The 23764-nt window shown below is 37.0% G+C and overlaps 1 protein-coding gene across 1 annotated transcript in view; it reads left to right on the forward strand.

Annotated features, from left to right (window-relative positions):
• The window catches only part of FBXL17 (F-box and leucine rich repeat protein 17), a 301707-nt gene that overhangs the window by 12273 nt on the left and 265670 nt on the right, over positions 1 to 23764 (forward strand). The window contains exons 3-4 of the mRNA XM_040090897.2: positions 2842 to 3099; positions 3802 to 3933. Of these exons, the coding sequence (XP_039946831.1) occupies positions 2842 to 3099; positions 3802 to 3933 (390 nt within the window). The remainder of the gene's footprint in view (positions 1 to 2841; positions 3100 to 3801; positions 3934 to 23764) is intronic.

The following is a 23764-nucleotide window of genomic DNA, read 5'->3' on the forward strand; positions in this document are numbered from 1 at the left end:
TGCTTGGTTTTAACAAATTGTCTTTATTTTATTCTTCAGTTGGTATGGCTCCTACAAATTAGAAAATAGACTGTGTTTGGTTCAGATTTTTTAAAAACCTTTAGCCAATCCTAAAATGAAATATTTGTGGGTTTAATTTAATGAGATCCCTAGGAGCCTAGCCTTGAATTTTACAGGGTACCTTCCCTCCATGGAAAGCTTTAGGGATGCCAGTATTCTTTGGCCACTGCAATTGGGTTTCTTGTTGAATAATGACTTGCAGGAGTTTATAAACAGTATCTTGAGTGTTTCATGAAAATAGAGGGCACAGAGAAATAAAAACTGGACGGTTGCATTTGAAGAAGGATTTTTTTTTTCTTTGCAGTTTATCATTGTTTTGGTTTAACCCCAGCCAGCAGCTAAGGCCCAGGCAGCCCTTTCCTCACTCCCCCACCAGTAGGGTTGCAGAGAAAACTGGAAGAATAAAAGCTACAAAACTTAAGAATTTAAAGACATTTTAATAGTGAAAGCAAAAGTTGCACACACATACATGAAACAAGCAAGACAAAGAATTAATTCACTGCTTCCTATTCACTGCCTGAGCACCTACTGGCAGGTGCTCAGGCATCCCTCGCAGAGCAGGGCCCCATCACACAGAGCAGTGACTTGAGGTGACAAATGCCATTCCTCCTTCTTCCCCTCGCTTTATACACTGAGCATGATGCTACGTGGTCTGGAATATCCCTTTGGTCAGTTGCGGGGGGTCACCTGTCCTGGCTGTGCTCCTGCCCAGCTTCTTTGCCAGCATGGCCAGTTGAGACGCAGAAAAAGCCTTGGCTCTGTGTAATCCCAGTTCAGCAATAAGAAAACCAGCATGAATCCAAAACATAGTCCCATTCTAGTCACTGTGAAGAAAATTACTTCTACCCCAGGAAAACCAGCACAGTTCTTTTCCATCTTAACACCTGCCTGATGAAAGAGCAAGAAAAAACATCTGACTTACTACAAATTAAAAGCATATTGAATGCAGCAAAGTCTTCCTCAGCTGTATAAGGCAAAAATCAAAAGGGATTTGTGTTGCTTTCTTGCCCTCTTTGGTTAAAGCTAAATCTCATATATGCCAAGTGGTGCGTAAGTATTTCTGAATGGTCCTCTGTAGGACTGTCTTCTTTTAAGATTGTTGTAATTTTTGGCTAACTACAATGTTTATAGATACAAAATGTATGGAATTTTTTTTTACATAGGTCTAAAGGAAACTTTGCAGTCTAGGCATACAGGGGCCACTCTGTCAGCCACACTGGCACTTCCTGCTTGGGACCAAAATCCCTCCTGGTGGCTGCCCCAGGGAGGTGATGGATGCCCTGCTTGGCTCCCTGCACACCTCACACAGTCTTACTTAGTTCACTTTCCTTACTGCCTCGATTTCAGGTTTCCCACAGTAGAGTCTCAGACCTCTGGGTCCTTGAAGTAATGTAATCATTGTGCAACAACAGAATAACAGCTTGAGCTGGAGGAGGATGGACCCCAACAAAGGGACCCCTGTGCTTTTATACCCTCACTGTATATGCATGGGTACATCTAGGGGCTCTTGGCTCCTGCTGTATTTCCAAGTGCCCCTCACCTGGCTGTGCCAGAGGTCTCTGTGTTCTTTGTTGTGTGAAGGGTTGGCACCAGTTCACACATGGCCTTTTGCCACTGGCTGTGCCACCTGGAGCTCAGCCTGAGCTCCACTGCAGCTACACCCCAAACTGTGTGTACTGAGTGTATTTCTCAACAGTCCTCCCTTTGATTTAATCAAGTATATCTGCTACTATATTAAAATGAGAAAATTTTAAAGACATTGAAACACTGCCCTTCCATACAACAAAAGTAATTAAGTAACAAAAATAATAGAATGAAGGTTAACACAAGTGCCATAGGGCAGAAATTATTTCAATATGAAATCACATATATTTTAGTAAACAAATACAGTAATGTTTATGGCTACAAGTTATGTAATTCCGTTATTAGTTACTGTTCTATCTTCTGTTGGTTAAATGATTCCTGCATTTCTTATGCTAATTAATCCACATGCTAAGTCTTTCTGGTCTTTTGGGTTGGTGGTCTGTGGTGTTTACCATCACCCCTTGTCAGAATTGCTTTTTACTCAGTTGGAGTTGTTTCTATACAGTTTCTGAGTTGGCTTTGTTCTTTTTTTCCTTATCTAAGAAGTTCTGCCAGATGTCATTTTGGTCTCTGAATTCTGCATTCTTTGTGTCCACTGTCAGTAGTATACTACTCTCCCCAAGTTTTGTTAACTTCCCCTAGGAGCTGAGGTCATTGAAGCACATCAAGCCTTAATCCTTAATAAGACAATTCTACCAAAAAGTAATTTATTTTTCTAATACCTGGACGTCAGAGATAGTCTATTCATGACTAAAAAGAGAAGTAGGTCTGTGGTTACCTTCCTAACTCTGGAACCAAGTCTGGTACTTGAGAACTTCTGTCAAATTGAGCAGCTGTTTGGGATTCTCTTTGTGGTGACATAAATTCCTGCAGCTGCCCTATATTTTCTGTGCTTGTCTAGCTGTTGCTTCTCCTTCTGTAAGCTTTATCATGAAACCATCTAGCTGCAGTCTACATTCTCTTGCCAGAACTGGCTTTCCCCCAGTTGCCCATATCCTATCAAAACCATCAGCCCCTTTTCCTTCCAAAACAATTACAGTAAAATATTCAGCAATGGGAAGTATTTGTAAAGGAGGTATAGTTTCATTTTTCTTTTAGCTCATGGAAATGCATTTTACAAACCGCCATTTCTATCCTAATGGCATTAAAGATCTTTATAGAAAAAGTTATATGTGAGCATTTGTTTTTTCTTTGCAGGTCACTGATGAGCTGTTGGAAAAAATAGCATCAAGAAGCCAGAATATTACTGAAATCAATATTTCTGATTGTCGCAATGTATCTGATACAGGAGTATGCATATTGGCAATTAAATGTCCTGGGCTCCTCAGGTATACTGCTTACAGGTGTAAACAGCTTTCGGACACCTCTATTATTGCAGTTGCCTCTCAGTGTCCTCTTCTTCAGAAAGTGCATGTGGGCAATCAAGACAGACTCACTGATGAAGGCCTTAAGCAGGTAATCATCCATTCTACAAATTCCATCTGTAAACTTCGTATATTTCAACTTAGCAGGTAGAAGATATCCTTTCTTAGGATTTAATTAAAATCACAAAAACATCTTCTGTTTTAAAAGTTGGTATATGGAGACTTTTTTTTGGTGCAGTAAATGCTGTTCTCTAGAGACTGCACGTAGTTTCTTTTTTCTTTTTAATACCCAAGGATTGAATGATTGCTTTTGTAGTTAAATCTGCAGTTTGATATCCTGTATTTCTTTTGGATTCAATTTTCCTGAGCTTGGTTGCTATTCAAAACCTGTGTTTCAGTAACTCATTTTTGCTTCATGAATGCTGAAGGTGACTTAAGATCTTTGTTCAATGTGCAGGAAGGTTTCATCAACTCTCTGAGAGTGTTAAAGGAACATTTAGGAGTTAGGGTAAATCCAATAAGCTGTTGAGCATAAAGGCATTGTTAGCGACCTGTACATACAGTAAATAATTTCGTTCTTATGTTCTGCTTGTAGCTCCATTTTGGTGACTGTAGTTAGCAACTTAATTTTTTTGCGTACGTAATTAGGATTATTCCTGTTTGCATATAGTGTTTCAAAGCCTAAAAAGCACTTTTAATGGAGGGTGGAGAAGCAGAAAAAAATCTTTTCTCCCATCTCTTCATTTCAGTCAAATTCTGTTGTTTTTTTTCCCTTTGATTTCATTAATTGCAGCTCGGTTCAAAATGCAGGGAATTGAAAGACATACATTTTGGGCAATGTTACAAGATCTCAGATGAAGGAATGATCATTATAGCTAAAGGCTGTCTGAAGCTGCAAAGAATATATATGCAAGAAAACAAATTAGTAAGTACATATTGTCATTTTTTTCTTCCCAAGGTATTTTGATTATCAAAGCTTTCTCTTGCTCTTTTAAAATTTTTCTTTAGAATGGCTTTTTGCGAGTGAATTGCTTAAAAATGTTTCTGGCTGTGAAAACTGGAGTTCTACAGAGGTGGTTTGGAAGGTGAAGCTAAATGTATTAACTTCTTGTTTTTAACATGGTATTTCGGGAGTAATTGTTTGGGAGATGCATGGTTTGTATAGGAGAATACTTAGTTAATATGGAGTGTTTATTTTGTTTCTACAAGTGCAGTAAAAAGTGCGAACAGCTAAAAAATTTTTGGAGCTTGGGTTTTTGATTACAAGTGATACACTCATAATATTTTTTTGAAATATATCACTTTCTCATCAGGATAGGGTAGTGTGCCTGTGCTAGTAGAAGGAAGTTGTTGAGGAGTAATAAAACAATCTTGTGTCCTAATTCTAAGCAGTCTCTAAAATGATGATTTCTAATGTTGAAAGAGTGGCTTGAAAATGGAAAAACTTAAGGGTTTTTTTAAATTTTATTTTATTTTTAAAATTTGTTTATTGCAAGAAAATAAAACTTGCTTGCAGTTGAATTTTTAACTGTCAGCTTACATTGTGGTTATAACCTTTGTTTCAAAAGTGCTAGACTGAAACAAATAAATCGTGTTTGTAAGAAAACAGCATACCTTGTATTCAAGAATCATTTGATATTTGGCTTCAGACAAAGAAATGCTAATGCTCAAGATTGGGGGTTTTTTTGATATATAAACCATTTTCAAATCAACAAAGAAAGAAAAAGGCAGCCTGTTATTGGTTTTGATCAGAACTGTAGAAAGTTGAAAAATAGGAGACAGGGACCTAAACTGAGATTTCTGTATCTTTGAAATGCAGAAAAAGGACACATGCCTCTTCTTGAAACACAATCTTGAATACTGTCAAAGCTAGTCCTTCTAATACTTATCCTTAATACATAAAAACCTTTAAATATGAAAAAGAAATTTTCTGAGAAGTCTGGAAGGAAAAACATCTTCCTTCTCTGGGAAGAGAAAGTTGAGTTAATCTTTTAAAGGAAGAGGAAAACCTTCAAGATTTGCATAATTGGATATGAAATGTGGCTTCATAGTAATTAAGAATGCAGTATGCTTAAATATCAGCATAAGTGCTTGGTCATTGGAAAATATGGAGGGAAGGTATTAGCTTTTCTTGTAGATGCATCTTGGAGTTCTTGTCATTGAAGATTTGATTCTCTTTATAGTGAGAAATGTAATCTAAGAAGTTTTAATGAAGTTATTAGCACTTAAAGACATTGTGGTTTTAATAACTGAAGTGTCTTCAAAATTCTTGGTTGAAATGGAACAAAGGAGATATCTTAATTCTTTGTAGGGCAATCGTGAAATGTGCTCTTGCACTCTCCTTGGTTGCCTTCATTGTTGAAAACATAACTCTGATTTTTAATTGCAAATAACACAAAAATATTTGCAGTCAAATGAATAGGAAATTTCTCTAAATTTTGTCCCTTCTGGTAATTTGTCTAGTGACTCACCAAAACAGAATTTTTGTGTAGTTTTTCATGAATATACTTTCTTTTTTTTAGTATTTAATTGCACTTAAATTCCTGCTCATCTTTAATTTTTCAGGGGGAAGAAAGATGGGGCAAGCTTGGTAAAGCTCTGTAAAATTAAATTCAGCTCCATAAATCTTCATATATATGCATGAAATAAGTTTTGAAGCTGTTATGAATTCCAGGATGTTTAATCCTTAGAATAAAATAACACTTGAACAATGCCACTAGATGACAAAGCTGAAGAAGCTGCTATGCTTTCACCTTGCTAGGGGCAAGAGACTTTTAAGTTTTGCTGGCAGTGTAGTTTTGTGTGATGAAGCAAGACAATTTTTAAGTTATTCTCATGCAATTGTAAAATAGAAAATTTTATATTCCAAAATAAATAAAAAATACAGGAATTGTTTAGTTGTGTTTAAGGAATTACCTTAAAAGGGATTAATGGTAGAAAAATGGTTTGTCAAATTCTGTGGGTTACTTTTCTCCTTTCTAAAAAAATCTCCATAGTATTTCGTGGGGCACATACTACTTCCTGTTTCTGTGGTGAAGTAGGTGGTTTGGGGAAATATGTGTTTGTGTGTGTGTGTGTTTTCAAAATGAATAAGCATTCTTGGAAATCAAAATAGTCTGTGGCAAGAAAAGTGTACTTGATGTATGAGGGCTTGGTCTGTGTATTTAAAGTTCGTATCTTGTCAGTATGCTAGAAGGAGGACTTCTATCTTCCCCTTTTAAGCAGCTGCTGTAACATCCGTGTAAACAGTCTTCTGTTTTGTATTTTCTTGTTTATTCCTTTCTCAGAGATGCTCAAAAACATGTATGTGACTTACAGGCAATTTCTGTTAATTTCAAAATGTGTAGTGCATTACAGATAGTACATGATGGTTGAGTTTTCATATAGGCTTGTCTCACAGTAATGGATTTTACACTTCAAAATACATCTAGACAGAGGGAACCATCAGCTAAATAATGCCTTTGTGAATGTTACTTTGCAGTGAAATGTATGTAGATCAGGCAACGCAGTTCAGTTGCTTCATCTGTTGCTAAGTAACTCCGTTATCAGACTGCTGAGCAGAAACATGGAAAGGAGAATTTATGTTTTGATTGTTGAATATGCTAGACATTTCACAGAAAAATAGACCTTTTCTTGTCTTCGAAGTGCTAATTATGTCATGGTAATAAGCAAAAGCCGCAGTTAATAAATAGGACTAAGGATGTAAGAGGAAAAAGTTAACATTGCATGGCTAGCTCAACAACAGAAGGTTGTTGTTATTTGCATAACTATTTAGGATTTATATCTCTTCAAAACATGTTTATTTTTCCTCTGTCCTTTGAATGAAAGAACAATAACATGCTGAGCCTCTTTCCAGAAGCATACTGGACAAATTTGGAACCTAGTTTAAAAAAAAAAAATTACTGCAGGACTTATGAAATGTACCACTGTGTTCTCTCTCCTGATCTGCCCCCAAGCAGTCTGGTGCAGTTGAGTAATCTCACAGAATTTCAGTGTAAACAGAAGACAACAGCTCTGTCCAGACAGAACTGGAAAATGTCTTAATTTTTTGGCTGAATTTAGTTGGACTTGTTATTTTATGGTTGTGACTGGTATGGTATGCTATAACATCTGTGTTTGCATCATGTGGATGTTCAGAGTGAATGAAGTTGGTGGAAGATGGATGGATTAATTTCATTGCTATCTTTGTACCAGTTGCTGTTTTTAATTTTTCTACCCCGTGTAGAGAGTATATAGCTTGGGTGCGAAGTCACGGAACTGCTCCGTGCTAACTGAGACACAGAGTGAGGGATACTTAACCTGAATTGCTTTTATTGCAACCTTGCATAGAAGGGTGGAGTCCTAAAAGGTTTTAAAGGTTTTGTGAGATGCAGAACTCGGTGACTATGGAGCACCCAAATGGAAGGGTTATCTCCAGAAGCTTTCGCACAAGCTGTTTTCCTTATATTGGATAGAGTAGATCTAGATTTGGGAGCTCACTGTAGACCTGGAGAAAACCCTTCCCCACTTATTTTCCTTTTAGTTGCTTTTCCTTAACTGGATAATTTAATGGCTAAAGTTATAATATTATTAAGTTAATTAAATAGAATAAAATCATAATTCCTTCCCATTCCACCCAGTGTCTGTGGGTTTTTTTGTGGTGAACTAGATAGGGATAATGAGAGAGAGCATCTAAAGATAAAGCAAGGTGGAGTTTTAAATACTGTAAGAGAGTGACAGCAATCCTCCCTCTATAGTTTGTTCCCTTGCTCTCTTTTCTCTTTTCCAAGCTTATTCAGGAGTGGATGGGCTACTGTAGTAGCTCCAATGGCAGCACTTCTTCCTTTCCAATAACATGATGTTGTGAAGTGGATTGTTAAAGGCAAATCATTTGTTTGATGGTTCCCAAGTATGTTCGTTAAGACAGTTAGAATATAACTTGATCTTGTGTTACAAATGACGATATAATACTGGCTTTTGCGTTTATGTATTAGCTTTTGCATGTTGTTATTAATCACAAGTATTTTGATATGGTACAATTTATAAGTCCTTTGAACTGCTCTTTAGTGGAAAATAATCTATCTGTTTATGTGTGCAATGTATAGCTTATATAAATAACGTTTTGATGAATATATCATAGGCCCTAGCAAAATATGGAATGTTAAAAATGCCTTTAACTCAGAATGGTGCAAAACAGATTAGTTTCTTCCCATTGTTTCTCACATCTGTGTACTGATCTCTCCAAGTGATAAGTGATGGGAACTGGAGCACCAAGAAAAATTTAGGGAAGAATTTATTGACTCCTTGGAACCAGGGAATGTGAAACAACAGGATGAAACCACAAGAAGAAATACAATGTATTGACCTAATCTACAAGATGCCATGCAGACAAGTCAGAAGTTAAAACCAAATAAAAGAGTTCCTGTAACATTAAAAAAAACCCAAAAAAACAAACAAGAAAAACACACAAACAAAACCCCCCCCCAAAACTCCTGAATATATATGTACCCTAATGATATAATAGTACATAGGGAGTGTTGTTTTAAAACTAAGGGTGTGGGTTTTGTCCTATAGCCAGAAACACCCCAGCACTGGACATTCTCTTTTTATTCCTTATTAAATTTTAAAAAATTCTAAAGAGTGAACTTTGTTTTTCACACCATGTTTCTATTTCTTTGTTAGACTCTTCATTCTTCAGTTTCAAGGTAACCAGGTTTTGGCCCAGTTGGCAATATGCTTGATATGTGATAACACTTTTTAAGTACATTTTTTACAGGTGGCTATTTAACAGTTTTTTAAGATGAGTATTCTGTAAGTTTTCTGCTTACCTGTGCAGTTTGCAGAAGAGTTGAAATTCAAGTTAACTGTGATGCTATTGATAGGAACTACAATGTTTAAGATGTGTGAATAATAAACTTCAATTTCAGTAAAAAATAATTAAGATAGACTAAACAGAATATTACATTTTTGTCACACAATTAAAGAGTTAACATATGCTTTTAAAGCATTGACTGGAATCAACTTAGTATGAAACATAGAGGAAAAATTATCATATCTTCTGAATAATCATCATTGTGTAAGCTGATGAACTTATTTTTGTCTTTTAATGATACTACCCTCCCCACCCCTGTTTTTGCTTTGGGAAGCATTTACCTTCCTGCTTCGTACTTGTCATCTACAAAACACTTATTTCAGCATTGTGCCTTGTGTCACAAACATTGAGAGAAGGGAGTATTTTGCTTTGAGTTTAGCCCAGGCAAATTGTTTCAGGAGGAAAGTATTAAAAGGTATATAAACTGCACAGTGTCAAATGTTTATAATGTATGGAAATAACTTACTTTTTTTCAATGGTAACAAGTAAATGAAAGAATTTTTTTACAAAAAATATTCCAAAATAATGTAATTTTCCTGTCCTTTTTCCATCCCCCACAATATACTCAATGTACTATTTCACTTTTTACGTACAGTTCTTAAAACTGTTCTTCTGCTTGAAGAAATTTCAGAAGAATTATTTTCCCATGTTTCTTCATGCATACTTTCACTAAATACTTTTGAATCACTTTATTTCATTATTTGAGGCTTTGAAAAGAACTGTAGTTGTTCCAGACTTCAATTCCTTCAATTCCCCTTCAATTTCTATTTTTACATTTAAACCCTCATATTTGGAACCTGTTGCTGGTTTTCTTTGCAGACACAGGCACCTCCTCCTCCTTCAGGCCTGACCTAGGTTTCCTGCAGCAGAATGTCAGGTGCTGGATTTAAAGTAATGGGTTTAAGAGAGATACAGCATCAGGTCAGAGAAGGTTGGGTGCCTTCAAAGAGGGACCCAGAACAAAGAAAACCCCAGGCAATTGTACACTTACGACTTATGCTCGCATCTCTCACTCTTCTCATTCTTTGATCTAATGATGCTTCTGATTTGTGGTCTTTTGCACTTTCTTGGTTTCTTTCTCTGTGTCTACCACACAGACTTGGTTGCTTGTCTCATTGAGTTACATCTTCTGCTGACAACTGTAGCCTTTGTAATTTCTGTTTTGTTTTTTTTTTTTTTCTGGTGCACCTACTCACTGAGAATGGAAAGCTAAAAACCACTAGTCTTAATATAATAAGCATTGCCTAGCAGCAACCAAAACATCACTATGTTGAAGAATATCCATATTCTTTTCATACTAAAGCTAAAACACAGCACTCTGTGCCAGTTCCTAGGAAGATGACTAAGCAAATGAATTACTCTATCTGAAAGCATATCTATGTATAAGTTCACAGCTCACCTAAGGCTTCAGCAAATCCAGCTACTGATCCTGGATTTGCAGCACACTAAATCCATACAGCTTTGTAACTTCATGTAGCTTGTCCTACATAGGACTTGTTCATGCAGAATAACTAGCATCTCTCAATAACAAGTTGCTTGCTAAAACTGTATGCACATACTCATGAAGATCATGGAGTCATGGTATGGTTTGGGTTGGGATGGAGGGCTCCCAATCCCTCTACCACTACACCAGTAGGCCAGGTGGCTCAAAGCTCCATGCAGCCTGTCCCCTTCCAGGGATGGGGCAGTCCACAACATCTCTTGATAACCGTTCCAGGTCTTCACCACCCCCACAGTAAAGGACTCTGTACACACCAAGATGGATTTTTCTCTTGTGTACACTGTATGTCATAAATTCAGCTAATGTTTCATCTTCTGTCAAGTACTAAATTAGAGATTTCTAAAGCAAAAACTTTGTGCAGATGGCATGATGGTAGTATGCACTAGTGATGATGAAGACCCTTTTGTATTTCAGTTTCTCAAACTCTTTACATACACACCAGAACCACCTAATTTATCGTAAAAGTAAGGTTCAGCACTTTAAAAATGCACTTAACAGCTATACCAAGATGAGGTATGGGAAGTCATGCTTTTGTAAGGACTACATGAGATGTCTGTCTGGTAGTAAAAATGTTATGGAAAAGTCTGTCTTTTGACAAGCTCTTCTGAACATTTACTTTGTTAATTTTTTTAACAACGTAACATGATTCAGTCAATTTCTTAGAAACCTAACTAACAGAACCTTGTTTCTCAGAGTTCAATTTTTTTGGTCTTTTTTTTTTGAACTCTTATTATTTAGATCTGTCTGTCCTAGGGAGTTTCAGTGATACTGTTCCTGCAGTGAAAGTTTTATGCCAAGTTTGATGTTAATAGAAGGGAAAAAGGCAAAGCTTTTGTACATATATATAAATCAGCTACATGTGTCTGCTGTAAAGGCATTAGAACAACAGTGCAAGAGTCAGACTCTTATTTTCAGTATCGCTTTCTCTAAATACTGTCACTAAGTACCGTGCGGTGTTGTCACCCTTAGGTGGCAGCGTTGACTTTGTAGTCCTGATGAGCTCCCGGCCCGTGCTGTGGGGAGTTACCATTGCAAGGCAGATAATTTCTGAATAATGTGCTGGTTCCACAAACCCTGTGTTCCCTTCAGCTGCCAGAATTGCTGTCAGAATAATTCTTAAGTGTATCAATAAGGTCAGCTGTATGGTTTCACCACTTTCTGCTTTTCTGTTTTTTCTTTTAGACAGGTACTGGATTTTGATGTTGTGAGTTTACTTGTCACGTACACTCTTGTGTGTGTGTGTGTACACATTTAAAAGCAACCAAAAGCTGGAGCTGTAATCTGTATTGCTACATTAATTATACTTTTTGACTTTTGTCAGGTTACGTGTGGTTGATTAATGGCTATACCTACTCTACTGTTTGAAAAATTTCCAGTTTTGATATTGATATAAAATTAGCTGTTATACCACTTAAAGCATTTTTTTGGGCTGTAATTTATTACCATTTATAATAAACATTCTATGTATAAAAACATGTAGTATATATACTGTAGATTAATATAATGACAAACAAGTGAGTGATGGAATGGAAGAGTAGAAAAGTGGTTGATATAGAAGTTTTTCCTACTTTTTGATCAACCTTACAAGGTGATTATTCATTTGATACTTGCAGATGATATATTTTGCAAATAATTTTAGTAAAGGTTAAATACATTTATTTATACATCCAAGTGACATCTTTTTATGTTTGTGCATTAATGGTTGGTGTGTTAATGTTGTACATCAAAATCAAACTTAGGAAGAACTGTAACAAATAATGTTCTCAGTGTTGAAGATTCTGGTATTGAAAGTCCAAATGGGTGGAGGTAATGCAAAAATCCTAAATGCAATATGCAAGCAAACTTGAGTAAGTTGTGAATTTTAAATTTTGAGTTCGAATATTGGCACTTCCACTTTTTTGTTTCTTTTGCTTGTTTTTTTGGCTGCTCTTGTTGTTGAATAAGGTACTTGAGCTTTTAATTAAAAACTTGATGATCAGGAATTGGTATCTGGATATGGAGCCTTTTCAATTGTTTGAAATAACCATATTTAGTTGTCGTTTGGGATCACTGGTATTGCTGTACTTTAGTCACAAACCAAATTCCATGATACTAGAGTGAAAAACCCTTCCACTGAAATAAATGCTACTAGATGTTAAAGCTACCAAAATGCAGCTGAAATTTCTGTAGTTTGTTTGTTTTCCTGTAGGGGTTTTTGTTTGTTTACATCTTAATCTGCTGGTGTCTTATGTCACAGAGAGCACTGGCAAACTCCAGATTAATCACTTGTTCGTTGTTCATCTGTTGAATTGGTATCTTGACTCATGTTGTACTTGGTAAGAGTCTTCAGCCATTCACTAAGGATAGCAGTAAATCAAACCTGATAATATTTCTCCCAGTGAGCTGTGATAGTTACTGAAAGAGATCATAAGTATGATGTTGTGAAGCAAAGCCCTTAAAACTGTTAGTATCAGTATTTTAAAATAGTAGTAATTTGCATCAATCAAATATAATCCAAATACGTTTTTATTTGTATATGACAGAGTCAAAATTATGCAAAAGTAATGAATGACAGGCAGTCATCTTTGTTTATATAATTCCTTTCCAGGAATTATATAAATTTCCAGAAATTGAACTTTTTTATCTTTATGAAGCTAGAAGATGGAACTTCTTTTTCCTTTATATTCTACGGTCGTAAAATTTCTGAAGCTGTGGGGAAACCCTTTTTTTTTTCCCTGAAGAACTTCACTGTAACTTACATAAGTTACAGTTTTCCATATGAGAGATCAGATCGTTAAGGGTGTTCTACAAATGTCTGTATTCCCTCTTCTCATCTTTCTAGAGTGACTGGTAACGTGGGAGCACAAATATATTTTTAAGTTCTCTGTGGGTATCTGGAGGTGCTCTTCCGGGTAGTTCTTCAAAGTGCTACATTTGTTGGTAGATAGTGTTACAGGGCAAATTGAATAGGCCCTGAGACCAAACTGCTGAAACCATCCTAAATACTGTCTTTTTTTGAATCAAGGTTAAATTGTTATGAGTTTTAATCTGAAACATCAGTCCCCTTGGTGGATAATTTTTTGCATTTATACTTGGTTTTACATTTAAGTTGCAAATTTATCATCCATACACACTTTTATGTACTTTCATCTTAGGAATTACAACATTATTTATTTTAGAATTTACTATGGCCTTTCAAATGTCATTTTTATAAATCCAGAATGATAATGTTTAGAAAACTGTCTGAACTTCAGACATCAGTACTTTGTAGTTATTGTAGCTAATTTTGAACATCCTATTTTGCTTTTCAGAGCTATGTGTGGCTTTGCCCCAGTATTTTGAGTCCTCAGTATAGTGTTTCTCCTTTTCCTTGTTTTGTATAGTTTTGTTTGTTTGTTTGTTTTTTAATTAATATTTTTCACTAATAACTATTGAAAGTTCTATTGTATCTGAGGCTTCTCCTAAAAATTGTCTTGCTGGGGTGATCCTCAGACACCAACTTGTGGTTGTCTTCATTTTGTCTTCTTGGTTCATTGTATCCAAATGTGGTTTTTTTGTGGTTGTGTTGTTGTTGTTGTTTTAATGTATATCTCTCCAGGAACTGTACATTATTCTGATGCTATTCAAGTAAATTACAATTCACTAAAACTGAAAAATTACTTTTAAACCTTTCAAGTTTTTATGATATTTATACATACACATATATATGTATATATACACACACACACATATACGCACACATACATACACATACATACATACATACATGTCCATACATACATGTTATGGACAATCAATAGCCAATTTAATATAAAGTAATTTTATTTTGCCATTTTAAAAATAACAATCTGAAACAGCCACAATAAAAGAGGCAACCTCGATCCCGGGTTATCAAAGTTGAGTGAACGTAGAGATGGTCACAAATGAAGCAGTCTTCCCCCAGTCTTCCCCCGTTCACAATCACTTAGATTCAGTGGGCAGGTTTTATGCAGTTTTTCTTCCCTCAGGCAGTTTTATTGTTAGTATGTATCTGCCGCGCATATTCATGTGTTTTCTTTCTCTGGCCGCTTGGCTCTGAATGCTTCTTCCTGGCATAATCAGGCACTTGAATAGGGTTCCGAGAAGTCAGCATTGGGATGCGGATAGTGACATCTCTGGGTCTTCTCTTCTAGGCTGGTATCATGTGTTAATCACTGGAGGAGAGAGATGGCTCTTCCTTGATGGGTGGGACATCTCCTGTTTGGCCATTCCTTTTGGTTGTTAATTTGGACTTTGCCCTGCCATTGTCTGGAATCTCTACGATTGCAAATTAATCTCAGCAAGCAGGAAAGTTTCCACAGTTTTGTGGAAACCTTCTGCTTGTAATACAGTTTACAGGTTATAACATATAACACATGAATTTATCTCAAAACATATATCACAATACATATATACATACATACTGTGATAGATGTTTTGAGATAAATTTGTGTGTTACATGTTATAACCTATAAACTGTGTTACAAGCTGGGATTTCCAAAACACTCTGGGGACACTTCTGGCTGCCAAAACTAATTTGCAATTGTAGAGATTCCAGACAACTGTAAGGCGAAGTCCAAATCAACAACCGAAAGGGAATAGCCAGACAGGAGATATCTCATCCATCAAGGGAGGGTCCACCGCCTTCTCCAGTGATTAACACATGATACAAATCTAGAAGTGGAAAACCTGTCACTATCAGCATCCCAATGCTGACTTCTCGGAACCCCATTCAAGTGCCTGATTCTGCCAGGAAGAAGCACTCGGAGCCAAGCGGCCAGAGAAAGAAAACACATGAATATGCGCGGCAGATACTAACAAACAATAAAACTGCCCCAGGGAAGAAAAACTGTATAAAACCTGCCCACTGAATCGAAGGGATCATGAACAGGGAGGACTGGTTCAGTTGTGGCCATCCCTGCATTCACCCAACTTCGATAACCTGCGATCAAGGTTGTCTCTTTTATTGTGGCTGTTTCAGATTGTTTTTAAAAATGGCAGAATAAAATTACATCAGATTGGCTATTTATCATCCATAACACATACATACATATATATATATATATTTATAGATAGATAGATAGATATGTATATGTAATAAATACGATAGACCAAATTCAGTAAATCAAAATTTGGAATTTTATTTTGAGACAAAGTAACAGTCTCCGATAGCCACAATTAAAAGGGACAGCGTCGAACCCCGGGATTTCAGTGCTGGGTGAACACAGTAACACACTCTGTCAGTATGTCACCCCCTCAGTTCACATTTTGGTCTGGGGCTGCTGATTTTATACACTGGTTCGCTGAGAGAAAATTGGGAGCCTAAGACTGCCTCTTCCGAGGCAGCTTCATTAGATATTCATGTTTGGGTTCTGGTGTGGTTGAATGGATTTGCGCTGGAGAACAATGTAGTGATTGCTGTGTCCGGGGACGGTGTAGAGATGTTAATGTCGGGCGGGGACAGATAAGATATCGATCTGATGTAATCACTCGGTCCTCCGGGTTCTCCATCTCCCTTTTCCGTCCTTTTGTGTTCTCCTCTAACGATTCCTGGCAGAAGTTTTCTCGTGTCCCTTTTTGTGTAATTCCCGGCATAGCTTCCTTGTGTCCCTCCGTGTAATCTTCAACAGAGAATTCCCTGTGTCCGTCCCCCCCCCCCCCCCAACCGCCCCGCTGTTTTAGTCACAGTTAACCCATTGTATACTCAGTTAGAAATAAAACTTGCTCCTTATGGTTATCATTACATTTACAGAGAATGAATTACATACTATAACATTTAACACAAATTAACTTTAGGACATGTATCACAGTATATATGTGTTATAAATAAATAGACCAAATTCGAAGTATCAAAAAATTTAGAATTTTATTGTGAGACAAAATATCAGTCTCAGAAAGCCACAATTAAAAGGACAGCGTCGAGCCCGGGATCGCCGCTGGGTGAACACGGATATCAGCTTCTGCCAGCCTGGTATCCCTCCAAGTTCACAATTTTGGTCTCCAGCCACCCTTTTTTATACACTAGATCGCGGAGTGAAGTCCGAGATTCTGACGTTATCCTCTCCGAGGCGTCTTCATTAATTATGCAAGTCCCGGTATCGGGAGTCTGAATGGACTGGTAGGGTGGAACAATGCAGCTGATGGCCGAGCCCGGGTGTGTCGTGGATATGTTAATTTCGACGGAGACGAGTAGAGATATCCATCTGAAGTGATTATCTTGGTCTCCGGACTTGTATCTCCGTTTTCCGTTGTCCTTTGTCTCTTTTCAGGGATTCCCGGCAGCGATAGTTTCAAGGCCCCCTCTCTGGTAATTCCAATCATACTTTCCTCGTGTCCCTCCTGTGCTTCCCAAGCTGAGGAAATTTTCCATTTTTGGTTTCTACATTTTACTTTTACCTGTGTTAGTTTGAGCACATCTTTGACACTCATATTCATACAGTTTAACATTTACCTTTTATAATTTGATAACACGAATTAACTTTAGCACATATATCACATATGTATCTGTGTATTCTCACTGTTACCCTTCCTGATTCCGTTCCCCATTCCAGTGTGGTAGTGAGGTGCTGCCTGGGGTTAAACCATGGCAACGGAGAGGATTGTGCTGGTGGTTCCCTCTCCTAGCACCTTGGCAAAATTGCAAGTATGCTTTAAGAATATTTTCTATCTGAAACATCAAAATATAAATTAGAAAAAAATCTAGATTACAAAATCACAAAAAACGTCAAATTTGTGCTTTATACAATTTTTAAGTATTTTTCTTCTGAAATATAGAGAAAAGTAAACAAAATACGTCCAATGATAAGATTTTAATCAAGTATTTTTATTTTCCTCACTCTTAAAAGAAAAAAAATACTGAATTTAGTAAATGGGTCAATGGGCCAACTTCATAGTGGGTGAGTGTGCGTTGCTAACAGTTTTCCAAAAGATTTCCTGGGACTGCTTCCAAGGGCTGTATTTCTACAGTGATGATCACATGTAGTGCTGCTGTTGGTGGCATAGCTGTGCCTCTGCCATGGTCTCCCTCATTAACACAGGAGCCCGATGCCCAGAGGATTTGTTTGTAGGCCTTTTGCATCTGGAGAGGTTACCCTGCTGATGCTGCCCATGGTACAGCTGTACAGTTCACTGTACCCAGAGGTACAGCTGTACAGTTCACTGCTGTCAGGCTTTGCAACAAGGTGTAGGTGTGAGAAAAGGGCTGTTTGCTTTGCATAAAATGTCAGCTTTGCAACTCTCTTCATCTGCACAATTCTCTTTTATTGTATTTTGCAGCTTGTTCATGTTTGGAGACTTTAGAATTTTTAAAAGATGTTTTTATAAAAGCAGTTTTATAGTTTTCTTTAAACTAGTCTTGAAGTTTTAATTTTTTTTTTTAATTTGCTGTGTAAAATACATGAAAATGAAAGGTGTTAGTTACACTGGAGTTATTGGATTGTTTTGGTGGGAGGGGGAGTGTTTGCTGTTAATCTTGTTCAGTTTCTTGAAAATATGGGGGATTTCTCAGCTACATAGAGAATACCTATATTGTATAACATGAGTGAGAGATTTGTGATTGTGCTCTTGTGTCTTAATTGAAAGAGAGCTGTCTGCTAGGGAGAGCAGGAACCTCCCTTGGAATAGAGAATGTAAACCCCCTCCCGTCGAATGATTATAATTTTGAAATTAAGGGTCTCTCAGGCAAGGATGTGAGGGGTAGGAATAACAGTTCTTTACTAGCATGTGTAAAAGGCAAACAAACAATAACAGAAAAACAAAACAGAAAACAGGAACCTCGTGACAGCCTCCTCGGCCTAGACGGGAAGGGACAGAGGAGAGGTTTTGCTTCACAAAACCCTGGGGCAGTCTGATCCCTGTGCCCCTGCAGGACTCTGAGGAGCACCAAGCTGGAACGGCAGGAATGAGCAGAAATCCCTGGTGGATGGTGGGCTGGTGGATGACATGCGCCAGAAGCTCCACGGTGGTAGCTGGAGCTGCGGGATGTCCCGGCAGGACAGGGCAGTGCGGGGCTACAGCGTAGCAAAGGCCAGGGCAGTGCCCAAGAAGCGGCGGGGGCAGGACAGCAGCGGCCCGGCTCCCAGCAGGGCAGGAAAAGGCGAGCTCAGGATTCCCAGGCACCCGAGCAGATGGTGGTAGGTCCCTAGGACGGGACTCAAATGGTGAGAGTGAATTCTTCCCGCAGCAAGCAACAGCTTGGCTGATGCATTCTTCCGATGCCGAAAGCCAGCACAGCTGCCCCTGGCCCCACCCCGTCCTTTACCTGCCCCCAAAACTCTCGGTATCTTCCCCCTCCGGGACAAACTCCCAGAGACAAAAGAGGTGTAGCCAGGTGCTACACTCCACTCCTTTGTCCACTTCTTTTGTTTTGCTTAAGTACACATAAGTACCCAGTAGTTAGTTTCCTAGTAACTTAAGAGGGGAAAAAATTCTCTAAGTAAAAAAGGAGGAAATCTAACTCCCAACATCTTGAAATTGGATGATTTCAGCTACCAATTAAGGCTGTTTAAATGTATTTGTTATTTCGAAAAGATGAAAATTTCTAGAATGTAGTTGATAATTTCTGTGATTTTAGGCGTTTCTGAAAATACCTTAATAGTGAACACTTTAAAATTTTATACTTTATAGGTTTCAGAAGAGCTCTATCTTGTACTGTTTTCCTTCAGTTTTAGTACATCTCTTGCATCTCAGAAAATGTATTCTTCTTACAGAGCTCATTCTTGACCTAGTGTCCTGAGTTTTTATAAAATGTCTCTTAGCGCACTGTACAGTCTGGAAAACACTGTACTGTTCCTGTTACCCACAGACTACAATTTCTCCAGGTTTTGAAGTATTTGCAACAAAGTTTCAGGAAGTTTTGGAGTGCTTTTAATGAGATAGAAATAGAGTGTGGGTGTTTGCTTGTACATCTTGTAGATGTTCTGTACTTTTTTGCTTTTCTTTTTTAGTATCGCTTGGGAAAGATGTTGCAAATAAACTATTATGGAAGGATTGCTACAGCTGACCTTTTGGTTTTTTCGATTGTGATACTAGTCCTCTGTGAAATGATGTAAAACTGTGGTGTCTGTAGATATAAGTGTTTGATGCTATTTTTTTTTTTACTGGGAGAAAAGCTATATGGACAGTGAATTTTAAACTTGAATTGCACTTCTTTCTTGCTGATTCTATTATACAAATGGAAAATTGGGAGGACAGTTATCCTTTGGAGGAAGTAATTTTTTGTAAGTCAACAAAATTCCTGTGATTGTATCTGGTAGGACTGTCATGTCGTGTCAAGCCCACTACCTGCCTCCTCTGTATGCTTCATTCTGTGGTGGGTGAAGTTACCTGGAAATTCCAAACTTCTCTGAACGTATTCCAGCCATTTCAGATACTGTGCCAACTGTCGTTGCTTTCATGCACGTGACAGTTGGGCTGCGTTACAACATAAACTCGGGTAGATCATTGTTTTCCTCTCCCATGAAACACACTGTCCTGAGACTGAAAAGTGTCATAGAAATGGGATATCATAGATTTTTGTGGTGAGATACTGCTGATTTAGTTAATTGGCTTCTGCTTTTACATGGCAGTAGTGATTCTTGGACTCTTTTATAAAGAGATCTAATCTATCTATGAACTGACACCCTGCCAAAATAAAACTTTGGTGAGGTAATGCAAAAAGCTGCCATGCTAAATCCTTTATTTTTATTGCTAACTTTGGCTTACCAAGTAATTTCCTCTAATATTATGAAGAGGATGGTAGTGCAGTTTTTGCATTAAAATAGGCACAAGTAGAATATTGAAACAAATATTTTAAGCTCCTACTCTTAAGCTACAAGTATTTGTAAAGAAAATTTCAAGTGTATTTTAATTAGGAATTGCATCCAGATGCCTATTTTGAGTATTTTTGTAAATTTTAAACTATTTACTTATTAATGCATAGAAATGTGGTGTCATGTGACACTGATTCAATCGTTTGTGATGTGTAGGTATTTTTGTGTCTGCAGAAAAATGTTTTTTTCCCATTTAGCAATTGATGTTAAATTTGAAGATGGACAAGGTGATAGAAGGCCATTAAAGATACAAAATGTACACTAAAAACAGCTGAAAACTTGGTGGTTTTTGTGCTATAAGCACTCTTGATCTGAAGAATATCTCTCTGCGGTTGGTTTGCATTTAGGTGCTACTAGCTGTGCAGAAATTTTGTGGTGCAATATGTATATAAATGTTCCACCATTTTTAGCATGCTATTTGAAGAAAAAGAATTTAAATATTTCATTCTATAATATTATTGGCTTATATTTTCAAATAATATTTGCATGCAAAAATGTAATATTTTTGTCTGGCAGTTAAAAAAATTAATACATTCTTCTTGAATTAAACATGCTTCATATCTTTCTGTGTCTGGTCTTTTTAGGAAATGCTGCTTTGAAAGAAGACAAACTTCAATGCATAATAAAAGACAACAGGCAGATCAAATATTTAGATAACTTGGCTTATGAATGTGTGCCTCAATAAATTGTTCTTTTAATCTGGTAGTTCTGTTAAAGATGTCATTCTTTATGTATCAAATCTGCCATGCATGAATTCGTATGCTAGGGCTGTGTTCACTAGGACAAGCAACTTCTGCAGTAGTTAGTCTCCATCACAGGAGACTACCCCTCTTTCATCTGTTTAATTTTTCAGGTATATTTGTTCCTGACAGATTTGGCTATCTTAAAAGTAGTGTTCAATTAGCTTTATTTTTTCAGGTAACACTGCAAATTATTTTCTTTACTTAACATAGTAGGTGGAATAATTACTGTTTTCACTGGTAAACCTGTTTGTAATTGTATTCAAAAGACATATGATTATGGTTTCTTGATTTTTTTCTGACTTCTTTTCTTGTCTTGCAGAAAAGATAGGTTCCTGAATGTAAGGAATAATTATTAATGTACACTACAAACTCAACATTTTTGTAAAAGCAGCTGTTGATTCTGAAAACAAATATTATTGAGGAACTACCAATTAATTTCATATTGCTGTCACAGCAGTTTGTAGTACCTGCATAAATGTAGCATTACAATTTCCATTTTCCTCACATTTTCAGTTGCATATAGCTTTCCCTTGCTTTTTACTGGACAGAAATTCTCCTAGCTAGGGAGTATGTGTGTGTGCCAATCTTTTCTTTATAGAAGTTTCTGTTTTTCACAAAAAAATAAGAAATCTCTATGAATATCTCATTATTAATCTGTAAAATTCAGGGGTTTTCTGCGGCAGTTAACGGGGGAAAGCACAGCAGTATGGTAGATGTGCTTTTGCTGTTTTATTATCCTTTGAAAAATATAGCTTGCCTATGTTCAAACCCAGGTTTGAAGAGAAGCATTATTATTTTCTGCAGATATATGTCCATGCTAAAGATAATTCATTTTGAGATGGATTACTTAGATGTATGTAGTGAGCAGTGTGATGTGACTTGCCACAGGATGAACATTTTCTGTTTCAGGTGTGAAAAGGTTTGGTAGGGCTGGTACTTCTTTCACTGCATGCTATGGTCTGCTCTAAGCATAGGATCAGGTAAAACCAGGCAATGGTGGTTTTCTGTTGTTTTGACTTGGTTTACTTTTGCTCATCTATGCTTTATTCCTTGGTGGTTTTGTGAGAGGAACATGGGAAAATAAGGAGAATGTGTAGCTCTTGATTCTCTTTGGTCTTGTCTGAGAGGCTTTCCATACCTGCAGTAAAAATCGGTGGGTGGCACTGATTTTTTGGCAGCTTTAACTTACATGCCTGGGTTTTGTCTTGGAAAAATAAAACTAAAGTTCCTTGATGATGAGTTTTGGGTGGTTTTTTTGCTTGATATCTTTTGAGGTTTGGAGAGTTTTATGACCATTTGGAGAATATGGCTTGGGAATTAAAGAAAGTGAGAATTCTGGAAAAGCCTTGCTGCTGAAGTCTGCAACATGATTAAACAAACTTGCTTTCCCAGAAGTCATACATTCTCTGATACTGAGAAGAGACTTTATAACAGATGCTATAAGCTCCACTCCTACTTTTTCCATGATTTTCCCCTACAGTTGAACCTTGGCCTTATCAAAAGATAGATAAGTTGTAAGTGATGCTGCTCTCCAAATACATCCAATCTTACAGCCCATTCTGGCTTTTTTCTCCTGGAAAAGGGTGGGGATTGGCAGTCAGATTTTCCCCAAACTTGTGCTAGTTTGCTTTCTTTTTTCCCCCCTTTCCTATTTCTAGGACATGTTTAAGTCATTGGTGTTATTAGTATTATTTCTGAGAGTGAATGTAAGCCATTTTTGTCATGGAGGATTGCTGATTTGTGCTCCACATGGTCTTGTCTTTAAAATAAAAGATAACTAAAGTAATAGATGAGTGGAATAAAAGGAATAGATTATGACCATCAGACTAACTTGGGAAAATTAATCCTTTAACATGTTCCCCTGTGTATAGGTGCCTCAAAATAAAAGGAGGGAGGGGGAAATCACATCTTAAGACATTGAGCCTGTTGATAGGAATTATGAAAAATGGTTTTAGATTCTCCTTTAGCAATGAAATATCATACAGCTGTACAGCACAATGTAAGAAATTATTTCACTGCTGAGCTGGAATACTTTTGCGGTAGGTAGACTTCAGCCATATAGATTGCAGGTCTAAATTCTCACAGATATTTTCATGTTTTAGTCTATGCTACCATTTCATAAGCGTTCACCAATGGATTTCAGTGATTTAAAAAAAGAAGAATGTTTTAGCAGAGTAAATACTAAGGAATGACTAGTAGATAGTTTACTCAGTGATGGTGCACCATTTATAAATTTGTGAACTTATTACTGAATTGATACGTATTCCAGTGCCTTGATGAAATCCAATCTATTATATTAACACCTTGGTTTTTATGAGCTAAACCAAAAGTCTTTATCAGTCAGTTTTGAAACTATTTCTGTGTGAATTTATGAGCCTAAATCAGTACTTTGATTATTTAGAGGTGAATTACGCAGATGGAGAAGTTTTAAATTACTCACTATCCCATAGCTGTTCTTCGTATAGCTCTTGAATTACTGTTGTGATTAAAGTTATTTTGATGTGCCATATACATTTAGTTATTTGTTTTCCTCCTAAACATTAACTAAATATTATGTAAATATTTTAATATAAATTTATAAAATAATTAGATTTAAAGTTAATTGGAGTAAATTATATGCGTCTGTGTAAGGTGAAGACCTATGTCAAACATTTTTTTTAATGGCACACTACATGACATTATTTGTGAGTTGCACAACTCCTTTGCCATGTGTGAGGCGTTCTGATGGAAGGAGGCTGATAATTCAACCTTAGTATTCTATTCCTGTTATTAGGAATGTGTTTTTTCTGACCACTGTGGACTGCTTCAAGGGGTGGTGGGGTGTGAGGACAGGAAAAGTGCAATTTTCCTCTACT

Source organism: Hirundo rustica, chromosome Z (assembly GCF_015227805.2).
Source record: "Hirundo rustica isolate bHirRus1 chromosome Z, bHirRus1.pri.v3, whole genome shotgun sequence".
NCBI classification, from domain to species: Eukaryota; Metazoa; Chordata; class Aves; order Passeriformes; family Hirundinidae; genus Hirundo; species Hirundo rustica.